Source organism: Marmota flaviventris, chromosome 8 (assembly GCF_047511675.1).
Source record: "Marmota flaviventris isolate mMarFla1 chromosome 8, mMarFla1.hap1, whole genome shotgun sequence".
NCBI classification, from domain to species: domain Eukaryota; kingdom Metazoa; phylum Chordata; class Mammalia; order Rodentia; family Sciuridae; genus Marmota; species Marmota flaviventris.
Window position 1 is genome coordinate 109,235,545 of NC_092505.1, and position 20,346 is coordinate 109,255,890.

Consider the following 20,346-nt stretch of genomic DNA (forward strand, 5'->3'; position numbering starts at 1 on the left):
CTTCATACCCCAACAACTTCAATATTTGGAACTAAAACGGAGTTGGGAATTGAATTCCAGGAGGCCACTGAAAAGGAGGAAATGTGATTCCCAGTGTCCCACAAAGAGAAAGCAGACCAGCACCTTGAGGTAAGGTTACAATGTGCAGGGTGATAGCCCTCCCCCATCCCTAAAATCAAACCCAGAGTCCTCAGGACTGGAGATCTCACAAATCACACAGCTGACTTGTGAACATCTGAAGTGGGGTGACAGAAGTGACCCCACCCTGAGTGTTCACACGTGTCTTTTTTATGAGCTGTAGGTTATAAAACTCTCAGGTCATGGAATACACATAAACAAATCAAAGCTTCTCCTAGTTACTCTACAAAAATGACTGGCCAGAATTCCTTTACAAAATATGGAGAATCTATTTGGGATCGTCTGGTTTCTGTTATATGTATACCTGAAGTTGAAACTAAGTCTCCTAAGGATTATTCAAATTTACAGACAGTCAGCTCTTAGCTCAATGGTGAACTTGCCTTCCCTGATTGAACACTGGAGACACACACACTTTTTGAACTAAAATATTGCTATGTACAAAAAAAAAATTCAGAAACAGGCAGTGAAGCTCAGCAGGAGCTGTTAAGAAGTCATTTATTAAACAATAGCCAATGTGTCTGAGCCCTGGTAGATCCACTAGCAATCCAGATGTTTTAATTATTTACTTTCAGATGTTTTAATGAATTTAAACAAATCAGTGCGGGTTACCAGGTTCTAGTCTTCCTTCAGCATGGACGCTCCCCAACAAAACTCCAGATCAGAAAGCGCAGCCCTTCAGTCAGATTTCACCAGAGCAGGGAGAACTCCATGTTCATCTCGTGAGTCTTCTCACCAAACAGCGGCTCTTGAGACCCTGCTTTCTGGTTCCGGAAGAAAAATTTCCCTTTACACAGAGATCAATCTTCTCTCTGGAACTCTGTGGCTCAACAAGAGCCAGGTCGTTGTGCGCACCATGTGTGGGCATGGAACAGTGCTGGCAACTCTCTTATTGCCACGTATGCTACCTCATTCTCATTATAAACAGGAGGAAGGGGGTTTGGAGAACTGGTCTGTGCAGTGTATCTCTAGAATCTTAATTAGGGTTGATAAGTGCACACAGGTGCCCCTGACTACAGCTAGGTACTAGGGCTTAGTTGCTACTGGGTAGGAACTCAAGGCCTCTGACTTTACCATATGTCAGATCAGCTCCAAATAATAAAGCAAGTGTGGGAGTCTGGCCTCCAAGAGCATAGAAAGGTAAATAGGTGGAAAGCATTACTGTGGGGAAGGGACTGTGTGGGGCGTGAGACTTAAGAGGTGTGCCATTCCATGGGAGCTTGCCTCTGACCCGGAAGAGAAACCACAGTGGAATTGCCCAGCTTCTGCTGGACCTGGAACCATCACACTCCAGGGGCTAAAAGAGCCATCTAGAACTTAGATCACCCGAGCCGAAATTAATGTCCACAAGCAGCTTAGGGGTATAGCTTAGTGGTAGGAGTTGGGGGAGGAAGAGGAAGGAGGAAAAGGAAGTTAAAACCATTCTTGGCTCATGGGCCACAGGAGAACAGAGGGTCAGATTTGGTCTGGGACATGCCCTCTACACTAGCTCCTGGCTCTGAGGCTCTGGGAAAAGGAGGTGCAGTTAATTTAGAGGCTGATGTTTCTTCTCTAGAGAGGAACATCTGGGTTGGGGTGGAGCTCAGCAGTGCAGTATGTGATTAGCACACTCAAGACCCTAGCTTCTACCCCCCGCAGCAACAGCAATGTGACATCTTTATGGACAAGAAGCCAGCTGTGGAGGAGCTGGGAGAAGAAGCCCCCAGGCTGAAAAAGAGCAAATAGAAAGACCCAGAAGCAGCCAGGATCCTGGGGATCCCTTGTGGTGTGTTGAAGGCTTATTAAGGAATAAAACATTTGATCTGAAAACCTTTAGAGATATATGGCTTATTGTGTGGGGGCATTGATCTAGGGCATTAATTAGGTGGAAAGTGTTACAGACAGAGGACGTAAATAGGGCTTAAAATGCTTTAATGAGATTTCATATTCTTCTACTGTCATTAGCACTGGCAAAGATGATAGGTTGATTTCTCCCCAACATGTACGGTACTTGGCAGAGTAAGAGAAGAATCATTTAAACTCACAGAGTTGATTAAAATGAATTATCCTGTAGAAATGGTAGACATTTTTCGTTGGATGATTTCACCGTATGTCCATGTCATGGAGAGTGGAACCATATGTTTGCCAACCAAATGTCATGATTTATCTGGGTAGAATTTGTACAGTGAAATTATGTATGAAGATGAATAAAACATTCTTATTTATATATACATTTAGAAATCTACACACCAGTGTTTTACTTATACAGAGAGAAGGGTGTTTTCTACCACAGGCGTGTAAAACGGCCATCTGGGCAATGTGATTGGAAGCATCCACAAAAGCCATGAAAAGAAATGTCTAGATACTATTTTGTGTAGTGGTTTTTCTAAACCCATATTTCATTTGTGATTTCAAAGCCTGACATAGGAAAAAAATGTAGAAAAAGAAAAAGTTGACTTGCAGAGTCACCTTCTGCAGAAGAGAGATGGTTCCTTCTGTCCATATTTTAAATCTGTGACAGATTGCCAAATTTTACCCAGATGCTGGTACAGGGAACATTTTCTTCATTTTAAAAGAATACCCAGAGAACTCACCCATCTGTCTGTTGTAGGAAAATGTACAAGTCATTTGTTTATTAAAAGAACCCAAAGAATTAGTAAAAGCTAAAATATGCCAAGAAAAAAAAAGCATTAGTAAAATAAGAAAATAAATGGTAATAGTGCTTTAAAACGTGTTTCTGGTGAAAATGACATCTAGAATATCTGTTAGCCTAAAAGCACTTCCCATCATATTACATTTATGATGTTATAATGGTCCTGAGAAAGATGTTTGTGAGATTCATCTCATATATGAAACAAAAATGTTGGATGATGTGGTAAAGCATTTGGTGCCTACTTCTAACTTCCTCCGAGTGAACAAGCCTGTCTCAGTTTGCATGGACATCTTCACCATTGTTACCTTACACACAGCAGAGTTTAAGGACTTGCAAAGTGTAGAGATGTGGGCCTTTTAGGTTTAATAATGGGTTATTACGATCTTTGAATATCACCCCAGTTAAATTTAACAATTGCTTAAGTCCTTGTAGGCCCCTGAATAGGATACAAAAAAGATTGAAATATTTTCCCAAGATTTCATGTCCTTCAGGAAAATCAAACTCGAAGAGTTCTGGTTTTAATAAGAAAAGTGAAGAACTATGGTCAAGGCCAGTGGTGTTATGGAGAAGAGAGGAATCTAGGCTGTATCACAGATGAGCTGGCATTTGAGCTGGGTCCCAACAGATGATCATGCAGGGGTCCCTGGAAACCAGTCCATAGGTTTTGAGCAGGGAGTGTACTGGTCCATTGCAATTTGTTTTTTTTTTTTTGTTTCACATAAAAAAAAAAAAAGTTATAAAGTTACAAAAAATCACATTTGTTGTAAATGTTTAACTTCAGGATTTTTTTCAGGATTTTTCTGAAGCAAATGCTTATATGACTCCCTTCCTCCTGAGTGAAAAAATAGAGCATAAGAGGAATCCTCGAAGGCCTCAAATTGGGGCTGCATCTTGTGTGTGCAACTGGAACAGCTGCCTTGAGCCTGGTCCTGAGAAGGTTCTCTACCTGGCTTCATGCTCCGAGGCCACCATCTTGAAATTCTTGCTAGTGTTTGAACAAGGGATCTAGCATTTTCATTTGGCATCGAGCCTCACAAACTATGTGGCCTTTCCCACCCAACCCTCATTCTATAATAACTAAATGTGCAGTTATCCCCTAGTGCTAGCCATTATTCTCTGCATCTTTATAGTCTACTCTCTAATTATACATATCTGGAAAAAATAGTGCAATTCTGCCTTTTATGAATGTTAAATTGTATGTGCCAATAGAATCATACAATGTGTATTCTGTGGTGTCTGGGTTTTTCCACTCAACATTATGTCTTCAAGAGTTAACCATATTGTGATTCATTCATTTTCTCAGTTATATGCATAATGAGCTTTATCTATTAGCATTGCACAGGATTGACAGGTGTACGGGTAAAAGCAAGACCAGGTAGAATCCAAGAGGCCAGGTAAGAGAGGAAAGAGAATGGGCTAGTTGGCAATCACCATGTGAGAACCTGGGACCCATAAATAGTACCAGGGAAAACATCACTGCTCTCCAGAAACCATTATTTCAGGGCTAGGTTGTAGCTCAGTGGTACAGTGTGTGATTTGCATGTGAAAGGCCCTGGTTTCAGTCTTCAGTACCACACACACACACACAAAAAAAGACCAGTATTTCAGGCTGCTTGAACTGTCAGATCTACTTCAGATGCAGAAAAACATGTAAAAATAAACCAAGAGCATCAGCAACCAAAAAGCTTTGCCTTGGGCAGAGAAGCAGGCCTTGAGCATGTAGCAGCAAATGATAGCGGAGACTGTTCGGTGAACCAAAAACCATTCCCATCATGGTAGTTGGCCAAGAAAAACAGGAGTGTTATAACTGGACAGAATATACACATATAAATAAATGTGTGTGCATAGATACATACTTATATATTCATACACTCTCTGGACATGAAAGCATTGAGGTATAGAAGTATAAGACAAGTAATGGAAAATAAGAAAGTAACTTTTAAATGGTAAAAACAAAGATGGCAGAGGTGATCTGAGGCTAGGTAGACAAGTGGCAATGCCACCACCGGAGGATTCAAGTCAGCCTGAGTTTCCTGGGCTGCTGGGAGTCCTCAGCTATTCTCCACGGCTGGAAGCAGGGACTTGTTCACATGGCTCACCCCTAGGGTCACCTGGATGTCCTGGGGAGGTGGCAGCTGGCTTCCTTCCAGGTGAGCAATTCAAGAGGGACAGAAGCTGCAGCCTGCCATCACTTCTGTCCCTGTTCCATTGATCATTCAGACCAAGCCTGGCAAGCCGTGGGCGGGGACCAAGGGTGTGAACACTGGGAGGGGGGCCAGCAGGGCTGTCTCAGGGACCAGCTGGCGTGGAAACTGAATAAATCATCCGTATTTTACATCAGAAAGTCAAATTTTAAGAGCAAGTCTGTCAGACGAAAAGTCCAGTGTTCTCGCTACTTTATGTGAGTTGTTGAATATCAAGAAACCAAAAAATGGTTTTAAAAAGTTAATCTTTGGCAAGTTTTTGTGAAAACAGAAGTTAGATTACATAAGACTCTATGATGTGAGCAACTAAACTTGAAAACAAATAAGACCTCTAACATGTAATATTCAATGGGGAGATAAGAAATGATACCTAACTCTCAGCCAAAACTTTTGAATAGGCAAGGAAAATTTATGTGCAAATTCAATGGAAAGAAAATTTTTGAGTTTCTTAGAGTGGCTTGGTGTTTGGGGTCGATGCTGTGGGCTGGATTACCCAGCACTCTGCTCCATTTATTCCTCCCTGGTCAGTCTCCCTCCATCAAAGAAGAAGGAAAAGTGAAAAACTGGGTTTTCTCAGCATCCTTTGCAGCTAAAGGGACTCTCCATGCAGTACTAGCCAAGTAATAGAGCGGGGTGGCCAGGACCTATGGCTTCTGATAAAACAGCAGGCCCTCCTTGTACAGCCTTCACCCCACTTTCCTGGCCCAACTTTTTCCAGACACAAGAGCAGACTGGATTTCTGGGGCAGCATTTCTCCTCACTGAGCTGCTGAATCAAATTGGAAGCATTGCAGTTACAGACTCCTTGTTATGTGATAAATAAACATTTCTTTGTTTAGTTCCAGGTCCCCTGCTCAGGGTTTCCTGCTCAGTGCCATCTAAGCATTCCCAGTTCTTTCAGTGTGGGATAACCGTAGAAGGCATCAAAATAAAGCCAGCAAAACCTACAGGGACAGAAAGTATAGCAGAAGTTTTGCAGCTTATATTTCCAAACAATTGCCCATGCAAATTAATTCCCTACATCATGCTGGCTGAGGAGTAAGACAGCCACAATCCTGTATCTTATGATCCTCATTTTGCCTGAGTCTCCTAGCTACCCGGGTGGCAGATTTCTGACATCAAGCATGTGGAAGCTGGTACCTCATGAGCTCAATGGCACGTTCACCATAGCAATCCCTACGGGGAATCTAGGGTATCTGTGTAAGACAGACATCTCCCTTTCTCTTTGATGACTTCTGCTGTACTTGAATTACATTTGTGAGCCTTAATCCTCTCTTCTTTTACCTCCCAGGTGGTGTCATGAGCCCTTAGAGGATTGTGCATTTACTGGCTTGATTTACATACTGGTTCTAGCCCCTCTTTCTCTGGCTCACCAGCATCTTAGAAAGAAACCACTTTGAGGTTGCAGTAATAATCCTTGATATGGAAAAGTCACATAAAGTCAGTCTAATTTAAATTGTAGCTTATCTGAATTAAACAGAATAAGAGGGCTGGGGATGTGGTTCAAGCGGTAGCGCGCTCGCCTGGCATGCGTGCGGCCCGGGTTCGATTCTCAGCACCATATACAAAGATGTTGTGTTGCCAAAAACTAAAAAGTAAATATTAAAAAAATTCTCTCTCCCTCTCTCTCACTCTCTCTTAAAAAAAAAAAATAAACAGAATAAGAATCAGCTGACAGTTTAATATTTGGGAAATTGCATGGTCCTTGAGTGTGGCAGAGCATAACCTGTGGCTTACAGAGGACAAATAATGCTTTAGAAGTCCAAGACAGCCTCTATTGTCACACCTCTCCTCCTCCCATCATTTTTACTTACATTTAATGAAGGATCTTTCCAGAACCATAGGCTTCTCTGAGGATAACTACCCTGTTTCTACACAATCATTCAGCTCACCAGAGGAAGCATAGTGGTATCTGCAAACATTATTTGTGTCTTTCAATCACAAAATATTAATTTTCTGGGTCAGTCTATAGAAAAAAAAAGTTATTTGAGATAAGAAATTTTATTGGATATGAGATTTAATAAAAAACTAGATTTATCAGGCATGTACTATTTAGAAACTCTCATTCTATCCTTGTAATGAATATATAATTTTAAATATTGCTTATGCCTGGAATCCTATTCAAGTTAAACTCTAAGAATGGTTTAGAAAAAAATTTGGTCTGAAACCACATGAGCAAAAGTACCTGTTATTTTTTTCTTAGGAGGAATTTGCAGACTTGAGAATAAGTCATTTCCCAAACACACTGGGACACACTTTGCAAAGAGTGAGGGGCAGATTTCTTTTAAGCCTCTGGAAAAACTTATGGAAAATAGACAGAAGCCTGGGTACAGAGGGACAAAAGAAAGCAGAGAGTGTGAGTGATGAGAAGTCACTGCCGTGCTTTGGCTATTGCTGACGCAGCACAGGACACTGTGGGCAACAGAGAGGAAGATAATTTCTGGGGAGAGACAAAACCTTTTGGGGAAATGTGGCCAAAGCCCCTGCCTCCCAGCTGACTGTGCAGACAGGCAGCCATTTCTGTGGCCCAGAGATCAGGAACTTGCATGAGCTTTACCCCACATTGGCAAGAACAGGCCCAGGCTAACCCAAACCAGGCTGCACCAGGGGCTCTGTCATTAAAGCTTCTCAGCAAGTTTTGATCTCAGCAACATTGCAATAACTTCAACATAAGAGATTCAAACCTCTCATCAAAAATTATTAGGTAAAAGGAAAATTATTCACCGTGGATATCAGGTATCATTCATTTAACTTCCTACTTTCCAATCAGTAGTGTGTGTGTGTATATATAATATCTATGATTTAAAAAAAAAAAAGACTGCCAACCAAAATGCTGTTTCTGGTTTTAGATGATTTATTTTCATTTTATTCACCTGCTTTTCTAAGTGTCCCATGTTACAATAAAAATATACTACTTATCTAATGAGAGGGATATAAATATTTTTCTTGTTGTGACAAAACACTTCAGACAACAGCAATATTTTGTGGTCCAAAATAATCAGCTACTCAAAATGACTCACCCTCTGAGAGATTAGGTAGTCAGAGATTTTTTTTTTTCTTTTCTTCTTTGCAATTTGTCATGCACTTGAAAGAGAAGCTCAAGGGACTAGGTAGGTAAGACGGTTTTTCTGAGTTCATTTAATTTCCCATTAGTAATGGAATTTTTAATTATGTAAGTCACAGGAGTGTGTGTGTGTGTGTGTGTGTGTGTGCATGCGTGTATGTGTGCCCATTCATTATAGGTATGGGCATAGGGGAGATAGACAGCTCATTTTATAATTATTTATTTGTACACATTGAGAAAAAAAAAAGCCTTCAGTTATTTTAACAAATCTGATCTGAGATTTTTTGAGAATTATCAATAGCCTTCTTAAAAAGGTAAAAGCTGAACTGGCATCTTCACCAACTTATGGAAACCAAACTTACCAGCCTGGCCACTTTTCAAGCCTGCACCTGGCTTCCCTTCCCCAGCAGGGGCTTGCCTCTGGCAGCCATGTGCTCAGGCCTCTGGGCTCTTCTTTCCTGGTGGAGAGGAAAAATGCTTCCTTCTCCTCACCAAGGTTTTCTGACTCTTGGCCTTTCCTCAGAAGCTCCCATTCAATGCTCATCCCCTGCCTGCATTTCCACCTCTCCATGTTTGCTGATGCTCTCCTATCAGATGAAAAACAAGCCCAAATGTAACCATCAAAAAAATGAAACCATAAAAATACTAGAAGAAAACACTAGCTGTATAAAACATGGTGAAATGTAAGATGTCTTCCTATTTGTGGCATGGAATCCACAAAAGAAGCCCATGAAGGAAAAGATCACTAAGTTTAGAATGAAGACATTTATTTTGAAGCTCAATTAAAACAAAAAAGCATAAACAAATCAAAGGCTAATAAAAAACTAACAAAGTTATTTTCAAGGCATATGATTGACATAAGACTTGTGTCTCCTTATAACATAATCAAAATCCATAATAAAAAACAATACAATTCAATACAAAACACACGATAAGTCCAACAAAATATGGTGGCTATCTTACTATTGAGAAGAAATTTTACAGTCTGTGCAAAAATAGAAACATGAACATTTTATAAATTATACAGAATCAGTCATACTTGATACATATTTGCCATTTGAGTGGCATTTTACTATAGCTTATGGCCAAGAGTTGCAACCACATCTATTGACAGATTAGTAGCTTATTTAGATCAAAAGAAATTCCAGCAAAAAATGACTTTGTTTTTCCTCCTTAATACATGGTTAAGAAATTGACAAGTTATGGGCCTGCAGACCAAATGCACTCCGCCACCTGTTTCTACACGGAAAGTATTGCTGGAAACCAGCCATGCCAATTTACTTGCATGCTGTCTCGGGCTGCTCTCATGGTACAGGAACAGAACTGAGAAGCTGCAAAAGAGACAGCATGGGCCTGGAAATCAGAAACAGTTATCACCTGGCCCTTTTCAGAGAGAAAGTTTAATCCACTTGTGTAGAATATTTAACTCACATGAAAAACAGAGGATTCATTTTCCATGATCACTCCTTTTAATTCCATAAAGTTATATTCTACAAGGCAATGAACATTTTCTCAGGATACAAATTCCTTAACAGAAAGGATTTGATTTTTAAAATACATCCATATTACAAAAGTTGAACAATAACACATGTTACCCATGTGTGCTGGAATTGTATATAACAATCAAAAAATTATTTAAAGAGACACAATTCTGCAGTTTTGTGTGGTATCTCCCTGAATCAAACCACAGTCACAGATCCTGATTGCTAGATTATGTAACTGCCAGCAAAACAGAACTCCCATCAGGCAGATTTCCTTAAGCCAGCCCTGTGCTGACAGTAATTCACAAAGGAAACTTCCTTCCCCCAGTGTAGACTGGCACTGCCCCCATCAAAACCAGAGTCTGACAGGCTTCAAGTGTGCCTCAGGGGAAGTGGTGGACTATCCCTCCTAAAGGGGAAGAGGGCTGCTTTGGTGCTTGGTGAGAAATAAGAAAGCAAGAAGCTAATTCTTTGTAATGGAGCTAAGCAATTTCTCCTATTCTTTCTATATTTGGTTCTCTGGAACAGAAGGTTCTGAGGAGAGAAATCTTAAACAGACTTGGATTTGAAATTGAGCTTTCAACAGAGAAAACTGGGATCAATGAAATCTCTCTAAAATTTCCCTTGAGTGAGGGTGCGTTCATCATATAAAAGTCATGCCATAAGTGGAGGATGCTGTTTCCTCTAGAGATCAAGGTGTCAGGTAAATCTGAGACCTCATGGGAAAGGTCAGATCATCGATCTTATAAAAGGAGAGACTTTATTTTTTTTTCTGTTTATTTCTAAAATCAGTTAAAAAAATTAAAAGATGCCAAGCCATCAGTAAGAGCTTATGATAGATCTCAACCCTCCTGAGTAACTACTGTGGTATTAGCCTGTGCCCTGTTGGCACTTCAGCCCAGGGAACCTCTTTATGGAGTCAAGTATGATCTTCTTGACCCAAATAACTCAGCGTATCAGTTTCTAGGCTGACATCATTATTCAATACTAAGCTGATAAAACAGTCTTGAGACAATAACTAGTTCCATTGTGTGTATGTGTGTGTGTGTGCGTGCGCGCACGTGTGTGTATTTGGCTCATCAAAAAGATTGCAGAAAGCTGAACAGTTTTCAGAGGTTACTTAATTTAAAATTTAAGTCATTCCCATACAGACACTTTTGAAGAATAATTAAAATAAGAAAAAGAAACCAGAGTACAAGTGATAGATGCAGACACTGAAATTATAAATCTAAGCAGATCTTTGTTTCTCTTTATCCTGATTGGATTTTATGATGCTTTTAAGATACAGAGATACAAAATCTCTAAATAGTTCAAGTCATGTTTTTGCAGGACGTTGCTCAAAGTTTAACGTAAGTAGCATGAAGTGGCATGAAACAGCGTGTATGTGATGTGTTGGCTACCCAAAGTGTCACCTAAACTCTATAGACAGTATGAGACAATGACGATGATTTGTTCTACTTATAAAATATTTTTAGAGTTATTGATAGAGGTTATTTGAAAAGGACCAATCAGCCATGTTATGACATAACTTAACAAATATTCACTGACCACTCTGTAAGGCAGTTTATCTTATGCTTATACTGCTACTTTAAAATAAGGATACATGGTTACCATAAACTTGTGCTTGGTATTTTCAAAATTAGAAGAATTTCTCTAGAGTTATTTGTTCACTTATAGCATATGAACATCATGAAATCAACTTCTACTTTCTTATGTATAAATTAGAAGGACAGGTGAGTACCATTTCGTCTTCTTCTCTTCCTCCTCCTCCTTCTTCTGTACCAGGGACTGAACCCAGGGATGCTTAACCATTGTGCCACAACCCCAGACCTTTTTATTTTTTGAGACAGGCTCTCAGTAAGTGGCTTAGACCCTTGCTAAATTGCTAAAGCGGGCCTCAAACTTACGATTTTCCTGTGTCAGCCTCCTAAACCGCTGAGATCACAAGCACTACTGTGCCCGGCTCTAGTACTTCTTTTCTTGAGGAGTTAAAAGATTTACATTTTAACAAACTTCCTTATTCTTGGAAGGCCCAAACCCAGCAACTTAGGCAGAGCTCAGCAATACCTCTTGAGAACAAAGGTCAAGGATGGGATCTGTTTCTGCATCCTTCAAAGGGTAAGCTGTCCTTATCTGGTAGATATTACTTTTAGGTTATTTTCCAGAAATACTTTACATGGTAACTGTAAATGTTAAGTCTTCTTCATAGAAAACATTCATCCATAGGATGCTTTGGTGTCTTTCCCCAAGAGAGAATGAATTTAGTGTTTCTATCCAACTTAGTGTGCTTTCATTACTTCAGCATCTTTATGGCTCAGGGAGACTCCAAATGGAACAGACATTTTTGTTTGGATCTTGGAAATGTTGTGTCTCACCAGAGGCTGATATTACCTTTACCAAAATGTAGCTCAGAAAAGGAATAAAATACCATTCACATATTCATCAATACTCATGAAAGGAAAGTGACCATGACACTCAAAGTGACCAAGAGATCTTTATTGCTATTGTGACAGTGTCTGATCTACCAGAGAAAAAGAGGAGGGGGTGGATGGCAGGAGAAGGTTTTTATAGCCCTGTGCTGTGCTGCCTAAATCTAATAGGGTCTCTGGTCTACAAGCTGCCTGTTTGGGGTACAGTGATTGGGTCACACAGTAGTTGCTAAGAGTGTCATCTTCTGCCTTCAAGAGGATTGGGCATGGGCTAGGTGCAGGTTTCAAATCGAAAAACAACAAGAGGAAGTAAAGGGAAAAGGCACCAAATAACCATCCCCAAAGGAAGGGCTAAGGAAGGGTGGGGGTTGCATACTCAGTTTACTGTACTAAAATCATGAGAGACAGAGGAGGCTCTAATGGGAAACCAGACATGGACCCTGACCTCAAGTAATTCACAGGGTGTTTGGAATACCAGACTTAGGTATGTAAATTATAATGGCCCTAGGATAATGATTCCTGCTATAAGTGGGAGTATCAAAAACATCTTAATGCACTTCATAGGAGAGAGCAACCAACCTTAAAATTTGTACAATAGCAATTTTCTTCCCTCCATTTTGAATCTCAATACCCCAATATAAATCTTTCTGTGGGAAAAAATCTGAGTATATTAAAAAATTGCTAGCGAAGAATACCTAATAGAAAGTATTCAAGCTGAGCCATTTTTCTGGTACTTAAGAAGCCATCATCCATCCACAAGGGTACCTGTGGATGGCCTCTTCCAGGTGGGACTATCAAGCTGTGTGGGCAGTAGCTAGATCCTGTATGAAGTGCTACAGCTTTAAAAGCACACTTCCATCCACCACCTGTTAGGTCTTATCTATGGAATGCCTGGCACCATAGAAAGTGCAGCCAGAACACCAGAGCTCTGATTCTGCTCAGCTCTCTTGCTGAAAAAACGAAGGCTTTAGTAACTAGGTCCTCTGCAAGGCTCCTTGTGCAGCTAGATGGGTGGGGCGCATTTTACTGTCATCATTTTACAGATAAAGAAACTCAGGTCAAGAAGGTCAGGGACTTGCACAAGGCCCCAGGTGATAACCAGATCTAATCCTTGAGATTAGACACCACACCTGTAAGGACAAACCATTTCTTCTACATCAGACTAAGAACCACCTCTGTGGGCAACAGTACACATATAAACCCACATAGCACTAATTGAAGGATTTAACTTACCACTCAAGACAACAAAGTGCTAAAATATCTTAACCAATACCTCTTTGCAAGGACCTGGATAACCAAGTGTCAATTAGGAATTCTTGGAACCCACCAAGGGCTGGAAAGTGCCAGGGAAGATAAAACTGACCCCACCAATACTCTACCACATGAAAAGGGCCCAAGTACACACTCAATTGAATAGTCATTGCCCAGAATCCCAAACAGATGCTGGAAGTGGTTTTGGCACCATGTGGACAGGGCACTCAAGTGTTCTGACTAGCTGGAGCCTGGTCTAGAAAAGGGTTCTGCAGCCAGATGGATCATTAGCTTGACCCTGTGGGTGGGGGCACTGCCAGAGGAGAGGTGGAATGTGGCATGGACAGAGGTTCCTCTTGCCTGGCTTTTTAAAAGCCAGTTTGAAGGCCCTGGATGTAGCTCAGCAGAAGAGTGCTTACCTGGCATGGTGGTGATGTGGACTTGATCCCTCGCACCAAGGGGTGGGGAGAAAGTTTGTTCACATTGAATCTAAATTCAACCTAACCTAAGAAAGAGCAAAAACTAGGAATTTTCTTGTGAGAAGGCAGTGCTGTCTAGTGGTTAGACCAGACTCTGCAGCTTCCGTTGGAATCTAAGCTTTGCTACATTCCGCTGTGAAATCTCTAGCAAGTTACCCAACATCTCATGGACTAGGTTTCTTCTTTAAAAGGGGTACAATAATAGGCAGATATTCAACATTGGGCAAAGACTGGCAGGATTCTATCCAGCTATATTAGAAGAATTTGTTTCAGAGATTTTTCTGGAGACTTATATAAGCATAATTATATGCAAGTACTCTGACAGTCAAAGGTGAAAGCCCTCTCTCCACTAAATAGAAGGCTCTGGACGCGGCGGGAGCGCCAGCCACGGCACCCCAGGCGTAGGCTGCTGCCCTTATTCCGCCCAGTGCCCAGAGTTTGCCCGAGGACTTCCTGCTGCGGACTCGCACTGGAGCCCGGGTTTGAAGAAGGTTAACTTGCTAACGTGGCCGTGAGTCATGGCGGGACTAGGAACTGAAACCAAGCGTCAGCACCCCTCCTGGCTCATCCTTCCTGTGCAGACGGTTAAACCAGAGAGCAATGGCAAAGGATGAGAGAGGCAGGATGCCGGGTCAGGGTTGTCCTTCCCCATCCCCTTCGCCCTGGGGCTCACGCTACCAGCCAGTGATGTTTGCAGACAGGTCTTGACACCTCTCCTTGCAAGGATGAGAGATACTCAGAACAAGTCTGGGCATCTTCCTCGCGCCTCCAGGGAAAGCGAGCCGAGCCAAGTCTAGCGACTGCCTGCCCAATAGCACAGACGTTTCCGAACAAGCAAGCCTGGACATTCCCCGCGCCTCTCCGGGTGAAACGAGTTCCAAGTGGCTCATTTCTCATCCTAACACCCTCCCCCCTCCCTACAGAAAAACTTGGAAACTTTGCTGTTTCCTGCAGACCAAGAATTGTAATCAGCCCTATCAGCTCCTTACAGGGGACAGTCGTGACTGGGCACCGAGAGTCAGACTCCCTCTAAAACACCAACAAAGGACTATATTTAGTTCTGAGCTCTCCGCCTAAATTCTTATTTTTTCACTCATCACTGCAAAACGACTGGGTTGGGAAAGTGGGAGGAAGGGGGCAGGGGAGTAGCGGAGAAAGAACAGCTGTGCCTCCGCCTCCCAACTCAATCTCTATAAATAACCAATCGCGAAGGGAGGCTACTTTTCAGCCAATGAAGCAACCCAAACTGATAAAACCTTGGCGGTGGCCAATGGCAGAAGACTGGAGGGTGTGAGACTCGCGCCCTGGGACCAATGAATGCGGAGTCCAGGAGAGGTAATTTGAGCTGGAGTGTGGGCGTGCGGTGCAAAAGCTTCCTACTTCCAAGCCCAAGGACCAGCTCTGCCGACTGAGCATGCCCTAAACTGCGGGTGCCGCCAGGCTTCGGGATTGGGATGGGGCCCGTTTTTCCGGGTTTTGGCCACTGCAGTGTGGGTAGGTGGGTGGGACCCACCGATTGAGGGTGGGACTCGGGCCCGCCCCATCCCTGCCCGAAGGGAGCTCCGGGCGCCACCGGCTGCCCCATCCTGAGTCAGGACTGAGTCTCCGGCCCGATTCCTCCTGTTTTCTTTGTTGGAGGGCTGCAGTGCAGGAATTGAGGGCCGGCTTCGCGGGGGAGCGCTCCTCCTGCGAACAGTTGAGAAAGCATTGCGCAATGGCAGTAGGGATCGTCCACTACCGCCGCTGCCTTCCGTTGCCCGAGACATACAATGGCCTGGGGCTCTGGGAGTAGCATCTTCGGATTTTTGATAACGGGCAGTCCAGAGCAAGAACCACCCCATCCCAGATCCGGCCCGCCGCGCTCCACGCTTCTCGCAGGGCCGCCGCCCTCTGCACAACCCCAGAGCCACAAAAGAAGGCGACCTCCATCCTCCGGTCCGAGCTTTCCCAGCTCCTCTTACACACGTAGATACACCTTTCTCCCGCAGCGCACACACTTATCTAGTTCCTGGACTCGCTTGGCTCCCGAATCCGCTTCCCGAGACTCAAATCCAGAGCCCCGCCTCTAACCCCGCCTCCGCCCGACCCAGCAGAAAACCGGGCGCGGAAGTCGGGCGGGCGACCGGCGGCGCACTGGGCATGCTCGCCCGCGCGGGGAGGGCCGGGCTGCGCGCGGCGAGTAGGAAGCCCTCGCCCCACGGAGGCTGCAGGAGAGAGCGCGATGGGCCTCGGCGGTGGGCGCACGTTCCGCGGGGACTCATGCCCTACGTGTCCCGGTCCGACGCGCAATTAGCAGCCGCCTCTGCAGCCCGGTGCCGCCGCCTCCCCGCCCTCCTGGGCTGCCGCGGTGAGGAACTCCAGCCGTCGCCTCGCTCAGCTGCTGGCATTGTCCTCCGGTCCGCCGCCGCCGCCGCGGACTGCAGCGGGGCCCCGGACCCGCGCCCCAGGGACGCGCCGCCGCAGCCTCAGGTCGGCCCGGAGCCGGCCCGCGATCTCCACACCCTACGCTCCGGGCCGCGCTCGCGTGGGTTTTTGCTGTGGAGCTGAGGAAGGGGAGAAGTCTAGTCGCCAAGCCCAGCCTTCAGCGGCGCGCAGCCCCGACGGGGCCGCGGCAGGCGTGGTGCGAGCGCCGACGGAGCCATGAGAGAGTACAAAGTGGTGGTGCTGGGCTCGGGCGGCGTGGGCAAGTCCGCGCTCACCGTGCAGTTCGTGACGGGCTCCTTCATCGAGAAGTACGACCCGACCATCGAGGACTTCTACCGCAAGGAGATCGAAGTGGACTCGTCGCCGTCGGTGCTGGAGATCCTGGACACGGCGGGCACCGAGCAGTTCGCGTCCATGCGGGACCTGTACATCAAGAACGGCCAGGGCTTCATCCTAGTCTACAGCCTGGTGAACCAGCAGAGCTTCCAGGACATCAAGCCCATGCGGGACCAGATCATCCGCGTGAAGCGGTACGAGCGCGTGCCCATGATCCTGGTGGGCAACAAGGTGGACCTGGAGGGAGAACGCGAGGTCTCTTACGGTGAGGGCAAGGCCCTGGCCGAGGAGTGGAGCTGCCCGTTCATGGAGACATCGGCCAAAAACAAAGCCTCGGTGGATGAGCTCTTCGCCGAGATCGTGCGGCAGATGAACTACGCGGCTCAGCCCAACGGCGACGAGGGCTGCTGCTCGGCCTGCGTGATCCTCTGAGGCGCCCGCGGCCGCCGGGCGCCGGCCTCGCTCTGCGCACAAAAGCCAAACGCATCCGACTCTCTAAATGTGATTTCCTTTCTTGCTTTGAGATTGGAGACGACTTTGCATTGGCCGGGGTGTCCCGGGAGCCCGGCTGGCTTCCGGGGCCCGCATCCCTTGCCTTCGCCCCGTGTCCGAGGGGTGCCCCGTCCTGACCATCCGAGACCCTGGTGGAAATGTGGCTCTTTGCAGCATGTACGTTTCTCATTGATTTCGGTTGACGCATATTCCCCCGTTTAAGTGGCCGTTAGGGTGCTGTATTGGCAGCCCGACACCCGGCAAGCAAAAGTTTCAGCCTGGAAATAAATGGGGGTGGGGAGGTGGAGGAAGTGGAGGGGAAGAAGGTGGAAGGGGGGGTCTTCTCTCTCTCTTTCTCTCCCTCTGTCCCTCTCTCTCTTTTGTTAATGACTCTTTTCTAGTTCCGAGTTTTAAATACATGGAAGTCCAGTCCAGTCCGGGAAACCCATATGAAGGAGCAGAAGGAGAGGAAGAAACTCTTGTTTTTTCCTTGTTTTCCAGGAGTAGCTGGAAATTTAGATCGGGTTCCTTTCCTGCCAGCTTGGAAGGGCAACCCCTCGTGACTGGTTGTGATTCTGAGGATGTCTATGCAAAGTTGGATTCTTGTTACATTGTATCCAATCTGAAGTATTGCACATCTGAACTGGGACTGTTAACACTGATGCCAATACAGTGTGGGGTGCCAGAAAGTGTCTGCTGATATTTGTGGAAAAAAAAAATCTATTTTGTTTACCTACTGTATCAAAGGGGAGCCTTGGGAGAATGGTAGTATTTTTTTTTATCAGCTGTGAAAAAAAAATGTTACAGATCCTGCACATTTTTGTGTGTACTATGGTGTGTGTGTGTGTGTTTTAAGTTTAGCTTTTTTTAAAAAAAAAAAAAATTCTTTTGGTTGGCAGCAACAGATTTTAATGACTAGCTTTTAAAAATATAATACAAAGACTTTGTAAATGTGATTCAGGGCCCCCAGCACCCCTGTGTCTGCAGAGTGCCTTCAAAACTCAGCTGTTCAGCCGCTGCCAACCGGTGAATTTCCCACCAGTACCAGAATCTGCTATTCCCCAAACCACTTACCAGTTTCCTTTCAGTAATCTTCCTGAAGGAGCCAGGACAAAAGGGCCTGTTGTTCGGTGAATTTATTATTTTCAGCCTTTAAAATGTAATGTCTATGTCTTGTAATGGGTTGTCCCCCCCCCCCTTTTTTTTTGCTTCATTTTGTTCAATTTTCAGGTATTTAGCTCCCCTTACATATTATTTTTTAAATGTTTTGATTTTCTGTTATAGGGTGTACCTTCAGAAGCAAGAGCAAGATTTCACTGTTATGATGTATCAAGTTCTAATTGTAATTTTAATTCCACTCGTTTAATCATTGTCTCTTCATTTTAAGACTTTTAATACAAAATGCCATTTTTAAAGAAACAAGCCCAAAAGTATTGTTTGTGTTTCTGTGTTTCATATTCTGTGATGTACAGCATCAGTGATAATGCAGTATCATGGCTGAGGTAGGCAGGGGCAGGAAGCAGAGCTGTCAAATTTTGAAGATAACAGATGTATCTCTGTGACAAGTTGGGTGTGACATTCCTTCCAACTTCTTAAATGTGGAGAAAGTCCTCAGGCCTAGGAAGCCCTGGCCATACCTGCTGACTAAAAGATGAGGAGGCATCTTGGTTGTATTCTGAGATGGAGCCATTGGCTTGCTCTGGGTAGTGGTGTGGGGGGTGGGGGGTGGGAGGGGCACCAACTGCTAATGCTGACTTAGAGCTGGGAACTTCACCCTCAGCCAAGTAGGGTGGCACTTTGGGTCCTTCATCCTGTTGTGTTTATGTTGTGCATCAAGTTTAAAGCCCGTTTGGGGATGATTTCTCATGCTGACATCATGCCATGTGGTGTGTTTTGCACTGTATCTGAACCTGTCATAGACAGTATTTCAACAGTTTCATTTGGAAACAGATCTGTTCCCTTGATCTTATTGCACTGTGCTGTGTGTGGACCATATTTGACCTCATAAATTCTTCCTTCTGACAGTAGGAGGCAGTGTAAGCTTTTTTATTTTTTATTTTTATTTTTCTTAAGGAGGTCTTTAATCTGTAAAATAGCCTCTACAGAATAAAAGAAAGTGTCTATGTATTTTAGAATACTTGATACATCTTAGGTTTTAAGTATAGTTGAAGTGTGGTGAGTCTTCAAACAAAAGGGATTTATTCCCCTAACAAAGCCAAAAGAAATTAGAGGCTATAGGTTTCTTTAAAGCTATATTAACATATCTTGCCTTAAAATATGTGGTTTTGTTTTTTTTGTTGTTGGTTTGCCTGGGAGGCATTTCAGTATTCCTTTGTGGCAGAGGAATTATTTATTTTGATTGTGATACATAGGCCTGCCCCCCCCCCCCCCCTTTTTCCCCACTGATCCCACTTAGGTTGATAATCAAACACAATTAGAAAGCAATTGTAGAAACTGAGAGAAACTGTCCAAATTGATGTATTGCAAGGATTCGTTCTTGCATTTGAGTAAATTTGGTTACTTAATTCAATCCAAAGTGTTGAAAATTCTGAAGATGTGACAAGTACTCTGAAGGATTTGTAAAAAAACAAGGTATTTGATGATTCTATCATTCTTAATTTTTATTATTAATTGGAAAGCCTTTGACAAAAAAGCTAGTAGGTATATAATTTAAGAAATTATATAATCCTGACAGGAAATATTTGAAAATGGGAAATTGGAAATGGAATAGATTGCTGGGTGCATTAATCACCTTCCCGCAGGGTTTAGTCACTTGCATGACTAAATTCTGTATAGGTCTAGGGTGGCAGAGCAGAAGAGTTTAACATGTTTTTACTGAATACTGTAAAATAAATGCTTTTTGAGTTCTCAAAGCAATTTTATGTGTACTGGAGCAGGAAAAATAGTTCTGTGCTGTTTTGGTTTTCTCTGTTATTTTCTGGACAAAATTGAGAGAAATTTAGGGACATTTTTACTTTTTTCTTAAAAAAAACGTTTTTACAATGTTTATTTGGCTAGGAGGAACCGCTTCTGGTATTGTGGTGTGAAGAGATAAGAGCGTTTGTTTGAATGACAAAGTCAGGCTGACTTGGAGTGTGAAGGAAGTAGAGCAGGGAGGGAGGGAGGGAGGAAGGGAGGAGTTTGGGAAAGGAGGCTTCTTGAGGAGCCTGGCTGGCTATTAAACTTGACCCCTGCTGTTTTTTAACAGCTTTCTTTTTTGGCCTCTGACAGCCATCCCAGTTTTATGTCATTTCAAAGGATTATTTTTCTCCTCCTTTGTGACCACCTCAGGAAAGTTGAAGTATCTGTGTAATCTTAACACCTTCAGCTTTGAGTGCTGTGGATTTTGGGTCCTGTTTTCCATGTTAGCTGCTGACATGGACTTCATTGAACCAGATTTTGGAACCAGATCTGTATGAT

General features: G+C 43.8%; 1 protein-coding gene across 1 annotated transcript; it reads left to right on the top strand.

Moving 5' to 3' along the window:
• Positions 1–16,314: 16,314 nt before the first annotated feature.
• On the top strand, positions 16,315–18,348 carry Rap2b (RAP2B, member of RAS oncogene family). The gene has a single exon (XM_027933779.2). It carries the CDS (start codon positions 16,315–16,317, stop codon positions 16,864–16,866), a length of 552 nt encoding a protein of 183 aa, XP_027789580.1. The 3' UTR covers positions 16,867–18,348.
• Positions 18,349–20,346: the final 1,998 nt, after the last annotated feature.